Genomic DNA, 23,367 nt, shown 5'->3' with positions numbered 1-23,367 from the left:
TCAGACCCAAAGTCAGAGCAGAATTCAGCCTTCAAAGGTTTACAAATAATATTTCCTAATCAGCATAACTGAATCCAAAATAATGTATGGCTCCTTCCTTTTTGTGACAGAGTCATATGAATAAGAGATAGACAAGGCCTCTCAAACCATCCAGTGCTGCTTAGTGTCAGACACAAGCTATGAACCCACAGCTCCAGGGGTCATAGCAGGGTATATTGCACATCAATTCCCGCTCAGTTCCAGTTTAGGACACAGGCAGGTGTCATGAGTTGGTTCATCTGTTTGAATTTATACACAGACAGGGACACACTAGTAATAAACTGACTGTTGAGTTAATTAGTTTCATCAGCCAGGAGAGAAAGATTACTATTCATACTATCATTATTATTATTATTATTTATTTTTAATTATTTTTGTTTGGTCAGTTCAAATAAAAACCTTTCAAATTCTAAAGACATAATTTGTCTGAGATGAAACACCCTCCCTATTTCCCCCAGCCTATCTCCTACCTCAGGTGTAAATTTAATTTGTCTTGCATTTAGTAACTTCTATATAATGATTCTCTGCTATTGTTGGTTTGTGTGTGTGCCTACTGTAAGCTATCAGGGCAGAATGTATTACAACTTTGTACCACACCTAGCAAAATAGGGCCGAAGAGGATTGTGGTCTGTAGCCCATAGCCCTAGTTTACATTTGAAAACAGTCTCTTCCTACCACTAACAGGTCGGTAAGCACACTACTGCAATATAAACATTAAAGGATAATAATTATAACAACAACAATCAGGATACGAGATAGAGCCTTTAATTTCAGTGGAGCAATGAAAAAAATGGGAGCACAACCTTGTTTCTAAATGTTAAAAATTCCACCCTCAAAATCACTCTCAGTCCAGCAGAGATGAATTTAGCACAAAAACATTACATCTTTTTCTGGCTGACAACACAAATCACTGTCTGCTAAACAAGAATTGCATTGTGGGACACTCCTGCACATCTCATCACCTGCTATACCGTATATGTCTCAAGGGCCATATACATACATAATATATCAACATTTGTTCCAAGAGGTTATGGGGCTATTACAGGAGTGTGTGGGTGAGGTTCTGTGGCCTGCAATGTGCATGAGGTCAGATTAGATGATCATGATGGTCCTTTCTCGCCTTAAAGTCTATGAGAATTCAAGGATTTACAGGGTTTTATAATAATCATTAAACAAGAGGACTGTACTTCCCTTTTATTATTTCGTATATATCTATATTAAACTCCCTGACTAGTAATACAGGGAAGATCTTGTAAGAAATGTAAACAAATCCAAACCCTTTTAAACTAATGTTCAATATTTTTAATTATTAATAGTACTTTTTACACTTCCTTTTTACTGATTTTCTAGGCCCCTTCCCCCCCCCCTCCCCGGCCAGGCATATAAAAACAAAAGTAAACAGAGAGGTGTCAGATGTGTGACCTTCACTAATTTACTGAAACAAAAAGCTATAGGGCAGGGTGCAGTTGCAGTTCTCACTCGAGACTCACTCCTGTTTTCATTGCTGTCAATAGAAAAACTTCCTTTGACATCAACAGCAGGCCTTGGGTAGTCCCACAGTAGTCAGTATGTCTACTTACATAAATAATGGTTTTCAGGGTTGTGAAATTGCCTGTATCACTTGTTAACAGCTATGTTATAACTGCTGTGGTCACACGGTTAGTTTGTGGTCTGAAGATGGAAACATTACTGCTTATGTTTTTCTACATGGCAAGTTTCAGTGATCTTGCAATCAACCTGTGGATTAATCTCCCCCTTCTTAGGGCAAGTTGCAAGACAAACTTTGGTCAGCTCATTATAGTATGCCCTTTGTAATGAAATAACATAAGATAATATGTGTTTGGTGGGGATTTAAATTCCTGAGCTGATTAAAAGGAGCTGTTAAGACTTGCAAAGTTTAAAAATGTCCTAGTAATGATACTTATGGCACTTTTTAAATGGTGTGTTCCGATGGATAATTTTATACAAACTAATGCCTCATTCAAAAAGAAAAAAAAAGATAGGTACCTACAGGGTCAGACATGTAACTGACTTGGGATTTGTTTTAAGAGTCAGAGTAGGGGACTGGGATTCAGGAATCCTGAGTTAATCCAGTTGTGCCACTGACTTACTCTGCAACCTGAACCATATTGCTTAACCTCTCCATGTGTCCATTTTCCCAAATGTAAAATGAGTGTAATGAAATGTCCCCTACCACAAAGGAGATTGTGAAGCTTAACTAATTAATACTTCTAAAGTGTTTTGAGGTCCTTTGATAAAATGTGCTATGATAGTGCAAATTATTATTAATATTATAAGAAAGAGGTCCCGACTTCTACAGCTATACTGTGTTATCAAACATACTTTAGAGCACGGGTTCTCAAACGGGGGGTCGGGATCCCTCAGGGAGTTGGGAGGTTATTACATGGAGGGTTGCGAGCTGTTAGCCTCCACCTCAAACCTCGCTTTGCAGCCAGCATTTATAATGGTGTTAAATATATTAAAAAGTGTTTTTAATTTATAAGGGGGCCGCACTCAGAGCTTGCTATGTGAAAGGGGTCACCAGTACAAAAGTTTGAGAACCATTGCCTTAGAGACTGTAATGTAGCCAACCATCCACATCATCCCTAGTTTGTAGCAAAATATTTTTCCATTTTGCATTCCAGTGCATTTCAATCGGAGTTAAATAGGATGTCTTATTCCCCCCACCTCCAATGCTACTATTAATAACTTTTAAATGTTTGCAGATATGTCTTTGCTTTCAAAGATGAAATGTAACAACTCTCAGTGCACCATAACCTGAGCATGGGCACTCATAAAATATTCATGGCCAATTTTTTAAAAAGTGACTAATGATTCTATGTGCTTCTACTTTTTTGGTGCTCATTTGAGTCATCTTAAAGGTGGCTGCTCAGCACTGTTTGAGAACAGGATCTTCTTAAAGCAGTGGTCCCCAAACTGGAACGTTCCCCTAGGAGGGTCTACAGGGGAGGCGTGGTGGGGTCTGCGTTGGCCCCCATGGAAGCGGGGATGGAGCATCATCCAGCCTCTCTCCGCCCTCAGTCACAACTCTGCTCTCATTTCCCCTCTAGCCAGGCCAGCTCCACCTGTAGCCCCAGCTCCTCCCTCATCCCCAGTTCTGCCCCCAGCTCCACCTTCAGCCCAAGCTCCTCTGCTGATCCAACTGTGCAGTAATGGAGGGGGGTGCGGAAAGATTCCATTACTGGTAATGGGGTGCAACAGAAAAAGATTGGGCACCACTGCTTTAAAGTTTCTCAAGCAGCCAAAAAACAGAACGGCCAGAAAAGCACTGGTGTTAGAACTAGCAATACAGCGTATTCACACTTGACGTAGTTTTGGGTGCAGTTTTGCCCCTCGTCCACATATGTACTACACCATCACACTATTCACTTCTTCCTGGATACGTTCTTCCCATTTCTCAGCACAGCTTCCTGAAGCAGTGATTTGTGGGAGACTTTGAAAGGCCCTTCTAAGAGCCCAGAGGAAGTGTCAGAGTAGTGGTCAAACTCTCATCAATCTCTCAGAATCGCCCATACATTCCCAGGAACTGGTGATATTTTCAAGTCCTGTTCTCAAAATGGAGGCCAGGTGGGGCACTCAGGCCTTGCTTCTTGGTCAGAAAGTCTACTGGGACTTTTGAAAAGCAGTTATGAGGTTGCTGCAGTGTTCCATGTTTTAGTCCGAGAACCTGTGGAGAGTCAGAAATCAAGGGCAGCAGTTCACAGAGTTATTTTTGAAACAATCTCATAACTCACATTGCTTTGGGAATATGTACATCTGTGTGGAACTTGAGCAGGATGTTCACTGTGGGTGGAGCACTGGGTCTGAATCAGACTGAAAAGACAGTTGTTCTCAAGATCTAGGAAAAACACCAGTGGGAATAAACACCAGAAGGAATAAAATGAAGAGACTTTCCTGTACATCTCTGTTGAAATAGCCTCAACATTGCAGAACAAAACTATGAGGAGGAGAGCTCTACTTTCCACAGAAAGGAGAATGGAGATTGATTCTTGGGAGCTAGCTACTCCAGAGAGTTAATGGATAGTTGAGCACCAGTTTGGGTTTGGGAAGACCATGGTGAGTTCTGTTGTCATGGAGATCTTAATGGTGCTGCATTGACAGGTGGCCAATGTGGTAGCAACCACGGAAGGATTTAAACAATTGCTGTTCCAAAATTCTGCTGCAGATATTGATGTCACTATTCTGTGCCACCGCCAGGCTCAGGAGTACATGAACGGAAAGGGGGACTAAGTGGTGATGCAAGCCTCAGTGGATCGTCACAATAGGCTTCTCACTGTCAACAAAGAAAAGCACGTCACACTAGAATTTTAAAAAATCCTAAATTTTTCTAGTGTTCAAAGAACTGTCTTCCCACAGATCAACACTGGCCTTAATGGTGTGTCTATTCCCACTATAATTCTGGATGACCCTGCCTTAGACCCATTTTTGCTCATGAAAACACTCACAGATTCCACAAACCAAAAAAAAAAAAAAATTCTGCTGTTGGGAGACCGAAAGCAAGGTGAGATGAAAGTTCAGTGACTAAAGTAGCAGTTACAATACGGGTATGTTGCATTTTTTATAATAAATCTGTAAGTAAAAGTGACATCTTCAATATACAGTGGAACAAGGAAGCAGTGAGGTGTGTAGCAACTTATGCACAGACACACAGAAAATGTTTTCTTCCTTACGCTAAGTACTATAACTACTATAACTGTCTCCATTCTAATGTACTGGATTGCAAGTCTCTTAACTATTTCATGGCCCTTCTTGTCAGTCTGAGTGTTGCTTATCTCAGCTAGACACATGGAACCCCATTCATAGGCCAGTATGTTGCAAATGGTTCAGTTCCGCTTGATCTGGATTTCGTTACTACCCTAGGCAGTGACCAGTGCTCCCACACAGCTTCTGATCACCTCACAGCATGCTCATCGATAACATCTTCTGAGACAAGCTAACGATCAGAATAGAACCAAGGAGACCCATGTTGAAGACCCTGATGTTGGCAAAATAAGTATCATGGTGTGTTCAATGCTATGTGTACAGGTAAGTGGCTCTGGCATCTCAATGTTGGTCAGAAACCAAAGGAGACAGGTGACATAACCAATGACCAGTGCATTATGGCACAGCAGTATTTAGTATTTCCCTAGTGGTTCCCATCCCACATGACCACATGCTGGTTAAGTTTGGCACAGAGGAGAACTGTGGTAGTTGGCCTTGCTCAAAACCACACCCGTCCAAACGGGTGTGTAACTGCCTGGGCACTGCTAGGTGCATTGCTGCATGCAGGTGTGTCCCACACTGCCGATCTCCCACTCTGTTCCCAAATGCTGACCCTATTCCTACTCTTCTCTTGCTGCCCCAATCCCACACTCCCTACCCTGCTCCTCTCTCCTCTGTCCACTGCAGCTCCTTTACTGCCAGGCCTTCCTACTCCTGCTTTCCCCCCCTCCCTCTGCTGGCCTGCCCCCTCAACCCACTGCTGCCCTGCACTCCTGCTGCCTCACCATCCTGCCTCTGCTCCCTCCAACCCACTGCTGCCCTGACCTCCTGCTGCCTCACCATCCTGCCTCTGCTCCCTCCAACTCACTGCTGCCCTGACCTCCTGCCCCCTCTACCCACTGCTGCCCTGCCCTCCTACCCCTGCTCCCTCCAATACACTGCACCCCCCTGCTGCCCTGCCCTTGCTCCCCCTACCCACTGCTGCCACGCCCCTCCCCTCTCCGCACCCCGCGGCCACGCCCTCTTCTTTCCGTCCGGTTAGTGAGTCGCCCGAGCTGCCACGTCTCACGGCTGACGTTACCCGGCCGGCTCGCTCTCAGCCAATCCACTGCCTGGACAGCAAAGCCGAGTCAACCGGGGAGAGAAAAGAAAGGCTCCAGATTGCGCATGCGCTGCGTGAGGCGCGGGTGTTGCCGGGAAGGCGAGTTCCTACCCCTCTAAGTCTGCGGCAGGATGTAGGGGGCGCTCCCGGGCTGGGAACTCGCTTTCCCAGCGTCCCCCGCCGCTGCCCTCCCACCATGTAAACCCTCCTTGGGGAGAGGTTTCCCTGTTTCCTGGTTCGGGGCTGGCAGCCATTTTGGGTTGCGGAGCTCAGAGCGGAGGCTGCCGCCTGCGAGGGGACGGGGGAGAAGCTGCTGCCTCCGCTGCCCCGTCGGACGCCTGCATCTGCGGAGCTCCCGCTGCGGGGGTCTGGCCGCCGCCGCTGCTCCTCAGAGCGAGCTCGTTCTCCAGAGGCCGGGGGGCCCCCACTGATATGTCCAGCATGAATCCCGAATAGTGAGTCCGGCCGGGGGGGCGGTGCTGCGCTGCGCTGCGGGGGGCGCTCGCCCGGTGCGAGGGGCGGCGGGCCTCATTGTGTCCGCCTCCGGCGAGGGGCAGGGATGTGGTGGGGCTGGGAGCGGTGGGGGTGGGGAGGGCTGTCTGGGGGCAGCGGGAGGAGGAGGGTGGGGCTGGCCAAGGGGTATGAGGAGGCGACGTGCGTCCGAGGGGCTGGTACCTCCGGCTGCGAGAGCTGCCGTGGGAAGCGCTGTGCAAGAGCCAGGTGGCGGCATCCTCCCTCCCGCTGGGGTGAGTGTCCCCGGGCACCTCATTGGCCTGCGGGCTTGGCTACAGCTTTTTGTAGTAAACATCACCTGTCTGCCTGCGAGGGGCAGGGCAGCGTCTCCTGGGCCTTAAGAGAGCGTGTACGTCACAGGGGTTTGGATGAGAGGGGAGCCGGAGGTCACCGGGCTGAGCTCTGGGTCGCTGTAACCTGTCAGACCCCAGGAGTGATTTGTGTACAGCCCTGGCAAACTCAGATCCGTCTTGATTGGTTATTAACAGGCTGTAAAGCAAGTGATCACCTCTTCCTGTCAATCTTTCAAGTGGATTTTGCTCCATACAAAATGTCACTGAACACACAACTTAGAGGAATGCAAAGAGAGGCCATTATGGACTTTTATGCTCTCTGGAGAGTTTGGGTTACACATGGCATTCCTCACAGATGGGAGTGAGGAGATTTCGTGACTTGTTATGAAAAGTTAATGGAATTTTCTCCACTGACCTGAGGAGCAGTAGACCAGACATTCATAGTAAACTTTGTTTTTAACTTTGATCCAGGTAACCATTGCAGGAGAAGGAAGAATTTTAATTTGATTTTCAAGCAAATCTCACTACCATTGTATACTTAAGACTCTGCTAAGGCTTGTTTGGTCCCTAGAATATTAAGCTTCTCTTGGAGAGGAAGAGGACCAAGGTTTAAAAACCTGGAAAAAATCAGTTCTTGTGAAAGTGGCTCTTTCTGTTGGCAACTTTAACATTCAGAAGTCCACCCTTCATTTTAGCTGCAAGTCGTGTGTGTGTCACATGGCTCTTGCAAAACACATTCTTGCTTATGTAGATTTTGCAATACTGTGGCTTGATAGTGAAATATTCCTATAGGTCAGGGGATCTCAACCTTTTTCTTGCTGAGGCCCCTCCAATATGCTATAAAAATTCCACAGCCCACCTGTGCAACAATAAATGGTTTTCTGCATATAAAAGCCAGGTTTGGCATCAGGCCCCCCACAAAGTTACACTGCTTAGGCTTCGGCTTCAGCCCTGGGTAGCAGGGCTCGGGTAGCAGGGCTTCAGCCCCATGCAGTGGGGCTTCAACTTTCTGCTCTGGGCCCCAATGAGTCTAATGCTGGCCCTGCATGGTGGCCCCCTTGAAACTTGCTTGTGGACCCCTGGTTGAGAACCACTGCTACAGGTGATGCCTTGAACTGGAAATAGAGGCATTTATGGATGAAAAGATTGTATATTAGGTTATAATGGTACTATTATTAACTAAGTGAGAGTTTATTTGATCAACTGAAGTTGGTGGTTTTTGTGTGTTTATTTTAGCAGTCACTACTTTGGGAGTAGAGCTGACTGAGGTCCCTAGTTACTGTTGCCAGCAGGCTACCTGATTGTTAAGAGTAGTGTGACTTTGCCACTTCTAAAAAGTCAGACAATAAATCCTTTTTTTTCTCTCTCTAATCTTGCCAGTGTACAAGAGAACAGAATCAGTGAAAATGTGAAAACAAGCTCTGTTACTTGTTGCTAATACTGTAGATACTGAAGTGAATTTTAAAAAGCCTTTAGTTTCTTCTGGCATTTTTTTGCATTTCAGATTGGGATAATGATGCTAACTTACCTTGCTTTCCATTATCACAAAACTGCAATGTTTTGGATATTGGAAAGCAAGGGTGATTCAGTTGTGGACTTAGTCTATTGGCTGTGTCTAGATATTTCTTAGTAAAGTTAAATATCAGTAAATCCAGAAACAAATCTTTTATTGTTCTAAAGGTTTGCTTTTATATAGCGAGTGCTGCTCTGTGGGTATGTCTTCACTACTGGCCGTATCAGCGGGTAGCAATCGATTTCTCGAGGACTGATATATCACGTCTCATCTAGACGTGATATCAATCCCCGAACACATGCCTGTCGACTCTGGAACTCCACCAATGCCAATGGCGGTAGCGGAGTTGACAGGGGAAGCTGTGAGGATGGTAGGTAACTCTATCTAAGATACTCTGCTTATCTTAAATCGATTTCCCCTCTCCCCCCTCCCCCCCCCCCGGGTGTAGACCAGCCCTGTGATAGTGGCTTTTGAATTCCTTACTTGACATATGATCACAACCTTGTGTTTTTTGTGCTGGCTAATTAGAAGCAGCCTTGAAATGAGAAGCACTTCAGAAATCTCTTGATAAATGGTAAAAATCCTTTGAAGGGTAATTAATTGTTGAAAGAATTAATTTAACCCCCAAATTCAAGATTAGATTGGTTCTGGGTCAGGTTTAATCTTGGACTTCAAGACAAACCAGGATGTTTGGTTTGTTTCTGTGAAGCTGACTAGCTTTGCTTCTTGATAGGATTATGTAACAAGTTTTAGAGTGGCTTCAGCAAAAAACACTTCTCAAACAAGGTAGTGATTTAAGTACCATCATTGAGTATAAAGACTTGCATATTATCAAAACATTTTTGCAATCATTTGACTTTCTGAAATATTCAATAATCTGGACAACTGCCTACAAGATCTTAAAAAAAATAGGCTAGAGCAAATGCTATAATGAAAGCTTGTTAGTGATTCCAACTATTGGAGAATTTCAGAAACATTTGACTAAAACGTAACATTGAGTGTGTGTGGGGGGAAGACAGGGTTTTTTTGTTACTGTATGTTGATACTTCTGGAAGGATGGGAAGTACTTGCACAGACTGGCTTTTCAAATAAAACAATTTACACACAAATATTTGATCTTAATATAACTAGTTTTCCAGTGACTAAGGGTCTCACTGAGAATTACTTGCCAACTTGTAAAATTTAGTAAGTAAACAAAACAAGGAGGTAACATTACAGCTTTAATCCTAATTTTAATTATAAGAGATTTCTTGGAATGAATGCTCTGCATTACTGAGACCAGTGGGCAGAAACTATATAATACAAAATCTCTACTCAAACATTTAATAACAGAGTCAGTGTTTCTTGCAGGGAATTATGAGGTGTTAGATGTATTAACTTTCATTCTGGTTTTGTTCTGCTTGTGGGAGCAGTTGTTGGCAGACCTGTATGTATCAATGTGGATGTAAATCTACCTTTTCAGAAGAATAGCATGTCTGACAAATCCCTGGTCTATACTGGGGGGTGGGGGGAAAGAATCAATCTAAGATACGTCAACTTCAGCTACACTGTTCTCATAGCTGAAGTTGTGTATCTTAGAGCGACTTAAATGCACACAAGATGCTACAGACCTGTAACATGCATGATTTCAGCTTTACGTGGTCAGCAAAAAAGAGACAATTTTAATACTGTACCTGTAGTGCAGGCGATTCCGCCTGCCATTCAACTCAATGTAATTTTTACTATACACGGTTTTTGCTTTACGCGCTAACTGCAGAATGGAACCACCACGTAAGATGACTCTCCTGTACTTCACATCCTCGTGGTGCGGAATCAACGGCCATCGCTCCCCCGTCGACTCCGCTTCTGCTTCTTGTACTGGTGGAGTTCCAGCATCGATAGGAAGCGCGTTCAGGGATCAATGTATTGTGTCTCATCTAGAGGCGATACATCGATTCCCCGATAGATCAATCACTATCCAGCAATCTGGTGGGTAGTGTAGACATACCCAAAATGAGATCTTGCATACTTCAGTTTGAGAAACTGGCATTTAATATTAGAATTAGCTAGCTTCAATATGGAAAAAACTTGTACAAATGGACAGTTTAGATTAGATAAACTGGCTCTCTTTGTACTATTCAAAGCTTGTCTAAAATGAAGACAGATGCAAGAGTCCATTAACAGCAATCCGTAGTTTTATTTTATCATAGAAATTAGTTAACCAGATATAGCACTCTTCACTCTGTGGCAGGGTTGGAGGTTGCTGTATACTACTCTTTGGCGAATAAAGGATTTTCATTGACTTCCAAAGTGACCAAACCATGCCACTCTTAAATTAGAAAGTAACCATCTCTGAATGGAAAAGATTAAAGAGGAAGAGTAAAACACATCCCTTACAGGAAATACAACTTGAATCATGAGTGTTAAGTTCCTTTCTGGACTTCTACCAAAGAGTATATTCTGGAGACTTCACTAATCCGTGGCTTAGAAATTGCTTACTCATTACTTTTCTCCTATGAAACTTCTGATACTTTTAAAACTTAAACTGCCTTTATTTTCTTTTATAAGCTTATTAAAATGGTCCATCCTAAAATTTCTTAGTCCTTAAACAAGTTCTTTCTGTTACTGAATTTCAGGTCTGCATAAGCAGGTATTCTTGCAAGTTAGAAAAATGCTGCTTTCTCCAGTGTAGGGCAAGTTCCTGTTTAAAGTGTAAATATTGTGGGTTTTTCCACTTACTGTTGGAGTGCAATAAATAACTGTAATCAATCATAAGTTGATTTAGCTCTGTTTTTAATCTTCCTTGAAATGAGATTTTCATCTTTTTACTTTATTGTACTTCTAAACAGTGCAACTCTTCTCTTGCTGCCATGGTAGAACTAATAGGTACCTCATCTTTCAGAGTAACTTTCACATTATCTGATAAGTAAAATCAGAGCTTAATGATACTGTAAAAGAAAACCAACCAAGATCCTCTCCTAGCCAAAGGCTGATAGCAGAATAAAGAGTTTTGGGATTGCAGTAGGTGTATATCACCAAGAACACATCTATTCTTTTTATAACAAAAATCCTAAAGAACACTTTAAATCAGGACACAGATTTCCACTAAGTTATCAATTTTGGTCTTAACATAAGGGATCACGTAGTCCCATGTTCTGTCTGCATTAATTGTTATATAACCAGTGTGCCTTTAACTTGTGTGGTCAGGAATACTCTTGTTGTGTTGCAAAACTGATCTAGACAAACCATGTCTTATGCATCAGTAACCCCAAGCCCTCCTTCCCAACTGCCTTGGTCTGTCAGTTTAAGCATGGAAGGACCAAAGAATCCTACTTACACGCATTTTTGATGCGCGTATGCTGGATGAAAACAGATGCTGGCTGATTGGAAGTCTGTGGTCCACTCTTTTACTCCATTTGTTGCTATTGAAGTGCATAAAACTCTTGAATTAGCTCCTGAAGGGCATCTGAGTAGGGTGCTGTGTTCCTTATGTCTGGCTAAACTCTCTGATTTCTACAACACTATGGCAAACTAGAAATCTGGTGGCAGGCTTTTAATGAATCAAATATGAAAATGCATAATGTCAGCATAGTATTGTATTTTTTAGATGCAGTTACATACCCAAACTTTTTGTGTTGGGTTTTTGTAATGTAAATATATAATGACATTGAAAGTAGGGTCAGAAATTGGATAGGGATGCTTTTTGAGAGGCAGCCTTGATACCTTTGCTACTGAGGAGGAAACTGAGGTTTTTGGACACGGAGAGGGTAAGCATCTCCTTCCCCTCAACTTCGTGGCAGGAGGAGATTGGCCATAAACTTACCTTTAAAGTAAGGTGGATTCAAAAGCCTTTGTTCCCTTCAGCCTAGTAATCCTTTGGCAGGGGTACCTGTACTGTTGGGGGTATGCAGAGGTCTCCTGGGGGTACATCAACTCAGGAAAATATTTGCCTAGTTTTACAACAGGCTACATAAAAAGCACAAGCAAAGTAAGTACAAACTAAAATTTCATATGGACAATGACTTGTTTATACTGTTATGTACTTACATTTCAGTGTATTTATATTCCAACTGATTTATTGTATAATTACATGGTAAAAATGAGAGAGAAAGCAATTTCATAATTGTGTGACACTTTGTTTTAAATTTTTTATTCCTGATTTTGTAAGCATGTAGCTTAAGTCCGGTGTAAATTGGGGGTATGCAAAACAAATCAAACTCCTCAAAGGGTACAGTAGTCTAAAAAGTTTAAGAACTGCTTTATGGCTTGGAGCTGCCGTGCTACACCTCCCCCTACAACTTGCTATTTCCCACAATGGACAGTTACACTAGTTTGTTTATTTAAGGTCCAGCACTGAAATAGTTAACAGTGAACTTGGATTTAGCATTAACTCCCCATCATGATGACTGGGAGAAGTTCACGCTTCCCAGCTGCTTCAGAATGTCTGCTGACATCATTTCATCCACTTACATTTGGTACACTTCATGAAGGTTCTTTTCAACCATAAGGGCTAGACTTAACTTTCAAAAAAAGCTTCCATTACAGAACACAATTATCCAGCAATTGCATATGGGGCAGTCATAGGGCTGTCTGTAGCTACATGAAAGCATTATGCACAGGTTAAGCTATGGAGTCCCACATAACCCATCTAAAGACAGAAATTCACCTGTAATGATGTTAAAGATACTCCAGCCTGATGTGTTAGCCAAAAATCAAACAGATCTGGCAACCAAGTATTTTACTGTAGCTTGCTAGGATTTTGTTGCTGATCTTCCTCCAGAATTCAGAAAAAGTGGATTGAAAATGATAAACTCCAGCTGTTCTTCCGGGGCTGTATTTTTACACCCAGGTGCTCTAAGTGTTAATGGAAACTCTCCCGTTAGCCATGTATTTGTCATAACAATCATGTTAGGCTCTTACTTTTAATCCAGATTCATTCATATAGAGAAACAGGCTTCAATTCTGTTTATGGCTGTGTGTCCATCATAGCTATAGATACAGAAGTCACTTGAGGATATCTGTGCACTTCCTTGCATACAAAGAGGCGGCTCTTCAGGTGCCCTGATGCTCCCCTTTAGAGCACAGGGGCAGACCTCAAGTTTATATCACACCAAATTCCTTCCATATGAGTTGCATCAAAATGCATCTTTCTTTTGATAGTTTGATGTAAATATCCAAACCTGGACAACTTATCCCTAAGGAAACTCTTGGTGTTAGTAACATTGTCACTCTTTCACAGTGACATTAATTCCTTCAAAGTGTAGTGGGGGGGTGGGGATGGAATACACACTTTCACTTTCTTTTTTTTTTAATTGAAGTAATGCCTTAAGGCCTCAGTGTGCTTCCCTTAAGACTTCTTTCTCTACTAGGCAAAAACCAACACCAGCCCTGACTCAGTTAATATAAACTAAAGAGGGAAAACACCTAAAATAGAAGCTGGCCTGACAAAAGGAAAGGTCAGCTTCCAGGCACTACAAAACATGGAAATGCACAGCGAAAGTTTCCCAAAGAACCTTAAATCTTTCCAATTCCTGATGATTACAGCCCTATGTTGTTCCCAAATACAAAATAAAACACAACTTAGAAAACATGATAAACTCACCTGCAGCTTGGCACCCTACCCTGGAAGTTGAGACCTCACATGCAGGGTCACAGCACCACTCAGGTTTGGCGTGGCCCACCCCATTACGGGGGAGGAGTGGTTGCCAGGTCAAATTTGATAGCTTTTTGCTGATCACAATGCTACTATTACCTAAAAAAAAATTATAGGGCTCCATGGCTGATCATGAATGCCAGCATATGAAACGGAGGCACTTTTAAAGGAGCTTTTGGTACTGTGTGCAGCCTATTCTGGCCATCTTAATGTATGGTGACTAACATGAGGAACGATCCTAGTGATGACCAGGCAGCTAGCAGGTTGAGGTATACACTAGAGCTTAATTTACCTATGCCTGCTAACACATTAATTTTACAGCTGTCTTGTTGTGTCTTGGCTTTTAACTTGTTAGCTAACAGTTAGCTTGTGTATTGCTAGAAGTACCTTGCTGGCTTTATAGAGGAGAGAAGACAGTTACTCACCTTTGTAACTGTTGTTCTTCGAGATGTGTTGCTTATATCCATTCCAGTTAAGTGTGCGCGTACCGTGTGCACGTTCGTCGGAAGACTTTTTACCCTAGCAACATTTGGTGGGTCAGCTGGGCGCCCCCTGGAGTGGCGCTGCTATGGCACCGGATATATACCCCAGCAACTCTTCAGTTCCTTCTTGCCGGCTACTCTGATAGTGGGGAAGGAGGGTGGGTTTGGAATGGATATGAGCAACACATCTCGAAGAACAACAGTTACAAAGGTGAGTAACAGTCTTTTCTTCTTCGAGTGATTGCTCATATCCATTCCAGTTAGGTGATTCCCAAGCCTTACCTAGGTGGTGGGGTTGGAGTGAGATGTGGCAAAGTGCAAAACCACTGAGCTAAAGGCTGCATCATCTCTAGATTGTTAGACCAGAGCATAGTGCAAAGCAAAGGTGTGGACCGAGGACCAGGGAGCTGCACGACCAATCTCCTGGATTGGTACATGGGCCAGGAAGGCAGCTGATGAAGCCTGAGCTCTGGTAGAATGTGCAGTGAGATGGCCCGAGGGAACATGAGCCAGGTCATAGCACATGCAGATGCACGCTGTCACCCAAGAGGAGATCCTCTGGGAGGAGACAGGTAGGCCTTTCATCCGGTCAGCCACAGCAACGAAGAGTTGGGGTGATTTCTGGAAGGGCTTCGTCCGATCGATATAAAAAGCGAGCGCCCTGTGGACATCTAAGGAGTGTAACTGCTGTTCCCACTGAGATGAGTGAGGCTTTGGGAAGAAGACCGGAAGGAAGATGTCCTGATTGGTATGGAAGGCCGACACCACCTTAGGGAGGAACGCCGGATGTGGTCGCAACTGTACCTTGTCCTTGTGAAAGACAGTATACGGTGGGTCCACCATTAGCGCTCAGACTCGTCTGGCCGATGTAATGGCTACTAAGAAAACTGTCTTCCAGGACAGGTATAGCAGCGAGCAAGTTGCCAACGGCTTGAATGATGAAAGCATAAGCCTGCTTAGGACTAGATTGAGGTCCCAGGTAGGGGCACGGCAGTCTACCTGGGGTAGAGGCGCTCCAGGCCCTTGAGAAATCTAGTAACTAAAGGATGGGAAAACAGAGTGTCCACTCTCCCCTGGATGGAATGTGGAGATGGCCGCCAAGTGCACCCTCAGAGATGATATCGCCAGGCCCTGCTGCTTAAGGGACCAGAGGTAGTCTGAGATAGTGGGGATCGAGACCTGAGAGGGAGTAGTATTCTGCATTTCACACCAGCAGGAGAAACATTTCCACTTGGCCAGATATGTTGACCGAGTGGAAGGCTTTCTGCTACTCAGGAGTATATGTTGTACCGGACCGGAGCAGCGTAACTCTGACCTGTTTAGCCACACAGGAGCCACGCCGTGAGGTGGAGGGCCTGCAGGTCCAGGTGGCGAAGATTGCCGCAGTCCTGTGTTATGAGGTCCGGGTGGAGAGGCAGGGTAATTGGGCTGGCTATGGACAGGTTGAGCAGTGTGATGCACCAGCGCTGTCTGGGACACGCTGGCGCAATCATGATTAGGTGCGCTCTGTCCCTGCGGAGTTTTATCAGGACCTTGTGAACCAGCGGGAACGGAGGGAAGGCATAGAGCAGCCGGTGCGTCCACGACATGAGAATGCGTCTGAGATTGATCCCGGTGAAAGACCCTGGAAGGAGCAGAACGCTTGGCATTTCCTGTTCGGAACAGGTCTACGTTGGGAAAGCCCCAATTCTGGAAGACTGAATGAATAACATCTGGTCTTATCAACCATTCGTGGCAGAGGAAGGATCTGCTCAGCTGATCCACTAGAGTGTTCTGAACCTCTGGGAGAAAGGAGGCTATCAGGTCTATCGAATGGGCTATGCAGAAGTCCCAGAGTCAGATGGTCTCCTGACAGAGGGGGGAAGATCGAGTCCCTTTCTGTTTGTTGACGTACATGGCTGTTGTGTCTCAGTGTTTACAGACAACACAACGGCCGTGTAGATGCTGCTGGAATGTCTGGCACGCCAGGTGGACCGCTCTCAGCTCTCGGACATTTATGTGAAGTGTCAGCTCCTGTGGTGACCAAAGGCCCTGGGTACAAAAGTGTCCAAGGTGAGCCCCCCCATCCGAGAGATGACTCGTCCGTCATCAGGGACAGTGAGGGTTGTGGCGGATGGAACGGTAGCCTTGCACATACCAGGGAGGGTGTTAGCCACCTGTCGAGGGAGCATAGGGTGCTTGGGGGAATGGTGACTATTGTGTCTATCGGGTCCCTGCCTGGACAGTAGACTGAGTTGAGCCATGTTTGGAGGGATCGTAGGCAGAGCCTGGCATATGGTCACAAGTACAGGCAGCCATGTGACCTAGGAGACCGAGACAGGTGCGAGCCGAGGTCATTGGGAAGTTCTGCAGACCTTGAATGATCGTTGCCATTGCCTGGAATCGTGGCTGGGGTAGGTAGGCCTCGGCTAGATTGGAGTCCAGGGTAGCTCCTATGAAGTCTAGCCTTTGTGTGGGGACCAGTGTGGATTTCTCCACATTGAGCATCAGGCCTAAGCGTGTGAATAGGTCCCTGACAATGTCTATATGCTGTCTGACCTGTGTCTCGGAGGTCCCTCTGAGCCAGTTGTCCAGATACGGGAATACTTGTTATCCGACGTCAGCGGAGGTGTGTGGTGACTACGGCCATGCACTTTGTAAACACCCTTGGGGCCATGGAGAGGTCAAAGGGGTGGACCGTGAACTGGACGTGCTGGTGGTTGGTTACAAAGTGAAGGTACCTCCTGTGTGGAGGAAAAATGGCGACGTGAAAGTATGCGTCCTTCATATTGAGGGCAGCATACCAGTCTCCAGGATCCAAGGATGGGATAATGGTCCCTAGGGAGACCATGCAGAACTTCAACTTTATCATGAACTTCTTGAGGCCTCGCACGTCTAGGATGGGCCTGAGGCCTCCTTTCGACTTGGGGATCAGAAAGTACTGGGAGTAAAACCCTTTGCCCTTCTCGTTTTGCGGCACCTCTTCTATTGCTCCTATGGCAAGGAGCGTCTGCACCTCTTGTAGGAGGAACTGCTCGTGAGAGGGGTCCCTGAAGAGGGACCGGGTGGGAAGGTGGGGATGAAACAAATTGGAGGTGGTACGCTTGTTTCACAGTGTGTAGGACCCATAGGTCTGAGGTCAATTGGGACCACAACGGGAGGAAGTAGGAGAGGCAGTTGGAATGCAGCGAATTCCTGTCGGGAATCTGGGGGGGAGTAGCTCTGTATAGCTACCCACTTCTGCCCAGGTGTTGTAGCTATAACGGCTCAGTAGAGCCTGCTGATTTGCCACTTGGAGCTGTTGGGTACCTGCCAAATACACCTTGCGGCCAAGTAGGTCCATTTGCCTAGCCTCCTTTGACTTTGGGGCTGGCGCCTGTTGGCCATGGCGCTCCCTCTCGTTGACCGATTGGACAACCAGGGAGGAGGGTGGACATATAGATACTCGTACCCCCGAGAGGGTACCACGTATTTGTGCTCGACCCCCTTTGCTGTAGGGGGGATGGAGGCTGGGGACTGCTATAAGGTGTCTGCATTAGCCTGGATGGTCCTGATAAAGGGCAAAGCCACCCTAGTGGGGGCATCTGCCGACAGGATGCTCACTACAGGGTCCTCGACCTCCAGGACCTCCTCCACCTGGAGGCTCATGTTGAGCGCCACTCTCTCCTGAGGAGGTCCAGATGGGCTCTTAGGTCTACTGGAGGTGGCCCCGAGGAGGAAGTCCCTGCCACTGCCTCATCTGGAGAGGAAGAAGATGAAACGCCGGAGACAAGCGGGTCTTGTATGGCAAGAGGCCATACAAGACCCGCTTGTCTCCGGCGTTTCATCTTCTTCCTCTCCAGATGAGGCAGTGGCAGGGACTTCCTCCTCGGGGCCACCTCCAGTAGACCTAAGAGCCCATCTGGACCTGGAGCATCTGCAGGACCGCGATCGTGAGTGGTGCCGGTCAGCTGCACCGACAGAGGGTGGCCTAATCAAGGTTGGCTTGCCTATGGATTGGATTACCCTCGCCAGGGGTAGAGGCAGTGCCGAGTCTGTCAGGGCAATCAGGTCCCTCGCCACTGAGAACGCCTCCGGCGTGGACGGCATAGTGAGCTCTACCGCGGCACACGCTGGGGAGCTAACAGGCACCGGACTCAACAGCCCTTGTGGGACCGGAATCGACGGTGCCAATTTTAGTCAGTGCTGCGGCGGGTGTCGGTGTCGGGCAGTCCGACTTAGGCGTACTCTCTGGCTACTGTGCAGTTGGTGCCAAAGCAACAGGAGTCTTGGCCTTTCTCAACCTCGGGTAGAGGGAGTGTCGTTGAGCCGACTTGAGTGCCGTGAGTCCTTGGGTGTACTGGTGCCGCGGAGGCGCTTCTGCTCACCGACTGACCAGCGCTCAGTGCCGAAAGTGGAGGAGTGAGGGCCACCTCCATGAGGAGCTGCTTAAGCATGATGTCCCGCTCCTTTTTTGTTCTCGGCTTGAAAGCCTTGCAAATGGGGCACTTAGCTGTCAAGTGCGATTTCCCCGTGGCACTTCAAACAGGAGTCGTGCGGATCTCCTGTCGGCATCAGCTTGTGGCAGGCTAAGCACGGTTTGAAACCCGGTGAGCCGGGCATGGGCTCCGGCACCAGGTGCAGGGAAGGAGCTAGTCCCTGAACCCCACTAACTATTACAAAACTAACTATACTAGTAAAGAAACATAACTATATAATATAAAGGATTATAACTATATACACAATACTCGTAGTTCTCGTTCGTTAGCTAGGGAAGTGGAGGTCAGCTAAGCCTCACTGCACTGTTCCAATGACAGACACGGGCAGTAAGAAGGAACTGAAGGGTGGCTGGGTCAGCTGGGGTATATATCCAGTGCCATAGCGGTGCCACTCCAGAGGGCACCCAGCCAACCCACCGAGTGTTGCTGGGGTAAAAAGTCTTCCGACGAACGTGCACGTGGCGCGCGCACACCTAACTGGAATGGATATGAGCAATCACTCGAACTACTGCATGGCTCACTTTACTGTTCAGTCTAAATTAGAAATGAGCAGAATTATTCCAAAGTTTCTCAGTAGAGCTGTTGAGTCAGTCTCAAATTTCATTTATAGTTGCTGTTTCTCTTGGCTTACAGCAAGGCTCTTTGACCTTAAGGGCCTGAAGGCCTGACCCTCATGGTCAGAGGACAAATAGTGGGCCACTTGTCATGTACTTTGTCCTCCACTCCTCACTGAAACTGCCTGCCTTTCTGCTGCTCCAAACCTATTGCTAGTAGCAGTACTTCTCTCAGAACAGCTGCCTTCAGGTGGCTGCCTGCCTGCCTAATCTTTTTGCATGTTCCTCTTGTTTTGATGGAGCATGAGGCAGAATTGTTAGGAAGGCTGGAGGGAGAGGCAGAGGCTCAGAACAGGATTGATATAAGTAAACATTGAAACAAACTCCTGAACCAGTATGACTTTCTCTTTAAAATGTCTGTCAGTAGTTCTCAAACTTTTGTGCTGGTAATCCCTTTCACATAGCAAGCCTCTGAGTGTGACCCTCCCCCCCTTAAATATATTAAGTGTTTTTAATTGATAACACCGTTATAAATGCTGGATGCGAAGCAGGATTTTGGGCAGAGGCTGACAACTCATGACCCCCCCCATGTAATAAACTTGTAACCCCTTAAGGGGTCCCAACCCCCAGTTTGAGAACCCTTGATCTAAGTCCTGGTCAAGGAACAGAATTTAAAGCTACTCTGACCATTTTATGGTCAGCATGCTAGCCCTAAGCAGGATACTGTAGCTAATAGTCACATTTCCAGTAATCCAGTCTTTAGAGAAGTCAGATTTAGAACTTGTTACAAGTTTCAGTCTGTAAAACCTTAATTATGGCGTCTGCTTGGTTTACTTGTCTCCACTTCCAAATTGGTAGGGATTTTTATTAAAAAAAAAAAAAAAAAAAAAAAAAATTTGGGGCAACACTTCTGTAAGCAGGTACTTACTTATCTCTAGCTACTATGAACACGTGACTTGGTGGATGACATAGAAAATGCTGAGAACCCTTGAACTGTAAACTCCTGCTTCTCTTTCCTGACCTAGAAACTTTTATTAAAAATCTTAAATTTCCATATTTGTAATCTTGATTTTAAAAACAAATCCCTAGATTCTCCCAAATTTATATATGTGCTAAGCCTTAAAAGGGAAAACTACACCACCTTGTACTTCTAACTTGGCTTTGGAATGACTAGCCTTTTCATATTTAGTTCATAAAAAAAAAGAGATATGAAGCCTTCACCTAGCTATCATACACTTGCTAATCCCTGCTAGGGCCAAAGTGGAGTTTCCTAAGCCAGTGGTCTCCAAAGTGGGGTGCACAAGAGGGTCCTTGGCAGTGCACAGGAGGAGGAAGGGGTTTTTTCACATCAGCTGTTCAGGTGGGAGTCCAAGCGACTTTGCTTTGGCAGAAATGGTAGAGCTGGCGTGGCAGGAGGTGTGTGATCAAATTTACTGATGGGGTGTGATCAAAAAAGTTTGGAGACCACTGTCCTAAGCAACACACAGGGACAGCAAAGTGCTGGAGATCTTAATATCTGGATTTTACCTACAGCTTTTTCCAGATGTTGTGGAGATGGAGGGAATGTTTAAACTTCCTCCAGCTAGCTGGTGTCCAGCTGATGAGCAGTACTAAAAATTCATATAGGTAGTAGCAGTCAAGCTAATAAAGTTAAGACTGTCCTTGACTTGTCCACTTGAGAAGATTTCAGATGTCATTTCTATATTGTGAAACTCCTGTGGCTAAGTAAATGAGTGGTCAACTTCAAGTCTGTCTTCCTGTCTCCAGCAGCTTAACTTACAACTTAGCTATGTACAAGAGGCTATGCTAGAGTAATGTGTCCTCTCAAGTTGATGGCTCTAAAGGTAAGAGCTCTGTCTAACCTTACTAGGCTGTGGTGAACATAACTCAGTACTCACTTTTTTGTCTAGAACAGGCTTACTCTATACTGCAGGATCATTCTAGAGTAGTTAGTCTACCGTCATTTGTTGGTAATCTAATAGGCAGTTTCAGTTAGAGGGCTATTTGATTCACTTGTAAATACTGAAGGAATTCATCTCATGTGATTCTTTACTTGTTGCTCAGCCCTGAGATTAGGGTCCCATTGTGTTCGAAGCTTTACAGACTTGTAAGCTTTTTGGGAAAAGATGATTGATTACTATCTAATCGGTGGGAGGTCAAGTATCTGATCTTGGAATAGAACCCAGGTCTCCTGAGTATCCATCCATGCCCTATCCACTAAACCGTGGTGGAGGTGGTAAGAGAATACCTTTTTGTGTTTCGCAAGGGGGTCTGATTTTATTTTATTTTTGTCTCCCACTGATCAGGCTGGAATACTAACTTCAAAGTATAATGACATTTTAAACATTAAGCATTTTCTTCCTGCTTATCCATTCAGCAGATGAAATGGAGGTGAGGTGGCAATACAGCCCATAAAGATGGAGGATCTGGGGATACTGCAAGGAAAGAAATGCAGAGGGAAGGTAGACAGATGAGAGAAGCCGGCAGAAAGTGGTGCATCTGTTTAAGCATAACTGATATTTGGAAGGCTGTAACCTTTTTAAATGAATGCTTAGATTCTACTGAAATTGATGTCATTTCACCCTCAGTGGTCCGGAATATCTTCTGGGCAAGCGGATTGTTCAAACAGTGGTGTGAAGAGTATGACTAAGCTAAATGTCCATTCAGCTTAAAGTATTGCAGTATAAATACTGCCTGGTTCGTTGCAAGTTATTAACTGTAGTTTAGGCTAGTGGTTCTCAACCAGGGTACCTCTGGCAGTATAGAGGTCTTCCATGGGGTACATCAACTCAGGAAGACTTGTCTACTTTTACAACAAGCTACATAAAAAGCACTAGTGAAGTCAGTACAAATTAACATTTCATACACACAATGATGTTAACTGCTCTATATACTACACACTGAAATGCAGGGACAATATTCTAAATGATTTTATAATTATATGGTAAATGAAAGTAAGCAATTTTTCAGTAATGTGTTGTGACACTTCTGTATTTTTGTCTGACTTTGTAAAGCAAGTCGTTTTTAAATGAGTCATAACTTGGCCATCCACAAGAGAAATCAGTCTCCTGAAAGGGGTACAGTAGTCTGGAAAGGTTGAGAGCCATTAGTTTAGGCTGCTATAATACATCATGGCAATATCAAGCAAACCATGTATCACTTAAGTTTAATATCTTGATGTTGAACAGTTCTCATAAGTAGGTGTTCCAGATTTTAACTTCAAATTATGTTTGCTGTAGTGATTAACTTTAGTACACATTTCCTTACACCAGCATCAGATCTGTATAGCTGAGAAATTTTAATGTTAGCAGATGATAAAGATGTTAGAGTATAATTGTCATAAGGTCTCACATAATTATATTTCCCTACACTTAGTCTCATTTAAAAGTAGTCAAATGACTTGCAAAAAGTCTCAAATGGCACCTCCATCCTTTAAAAAGAGTATTTTAAAGTCTCTCCCTGCCAGAGTATAGGAATGACCAATATACAGCTCCAGATGTACCAGAGACGAGCAGGATGTCCTCCTATGCTATCAAACATTTCATCACATAAATAGATATTTGAAAATCACTGACAACTGTGTCCCAAAATATAGTTCTATACTTCAGGGGTGGCTTAATGCCACTGCCCTATAATTTTCGTGACTGTAGGCTTAAAATAGGGCATTATCAGTGTAGACCAGGGGTAGGCAACCTATGGCACAGGTGCTGAAGGTGGCACACGAGCTGATTTTTCAGTGGTACTCACACTGCCTGGGTCCTGGCCACCGGTCCAGGGGTCCCTGCATTTTAGTTTAATTTAAAATGTTTAAGAAGCTGCATTTAAAAAACCTTATTTACTTTACATACAACAATAGTTTAGTTATGTATTATAGACTTATAGAAAGACCTTCTAAAAAGGTTAAAATGTATTACTGGCATGCAAAACCTTAAATCAGAGTGAATAAATAACGACTTGGCACATCACTTCTGAAAGGTTGTTGACCTCTGGTCTAGACTGTTCAGGAGAGAACAAAATGCTACTCTTCAGTACAATGCATGTCTCCTAAAGAAGCTTTAAT

At 44.9% G+C, this 23,367-nt stretch overlaps 1 protein-coding gene across 1 annotated transcript in view; it reads left to right on the top strand.

The window, feature by feature from the left end:
• The first annotated feature begins 6,092 nt into the window (after window positions 1-6,092).
• Window positions 6,093-23,367, top strand: part of RAB1A (RAB1A, member RAS oncogene family) — a 31,607-nt gene continuing 14,332 nt past the window's right edge. The window contains exon 1 of the mRNA XM_050952247.1: window positions 6,093-6,318. Coding sequence (XP_050808204.1) covers window positions 6,296-6,318 — 23 coding nt within the window. The 5' untranslated portion in view covers window positions 6,093-6,295. The remainder of the gene's footprint in view (window positions 6,319-23,367) is intronic.

Source organism: Gopherus flavomarginatus, chromosome 4, assembly GCF_025201925.1.
Source record: "Gopherus flavomarginatus isolate rGopFla2 chromosome 4, rGopFla2.mat.asm, whole genome shotgun sequence".
Lineage (NCBI taxonomy): Eukaryota > Metazoa > Chordata > Testudines > Testudinidae > Gopherus > Gopherus flavomarginatus.
Note: the sequence above shows the minus strand (reverse complement) of the source record. Positions and strands in the feature narration are given on the sequence as shown.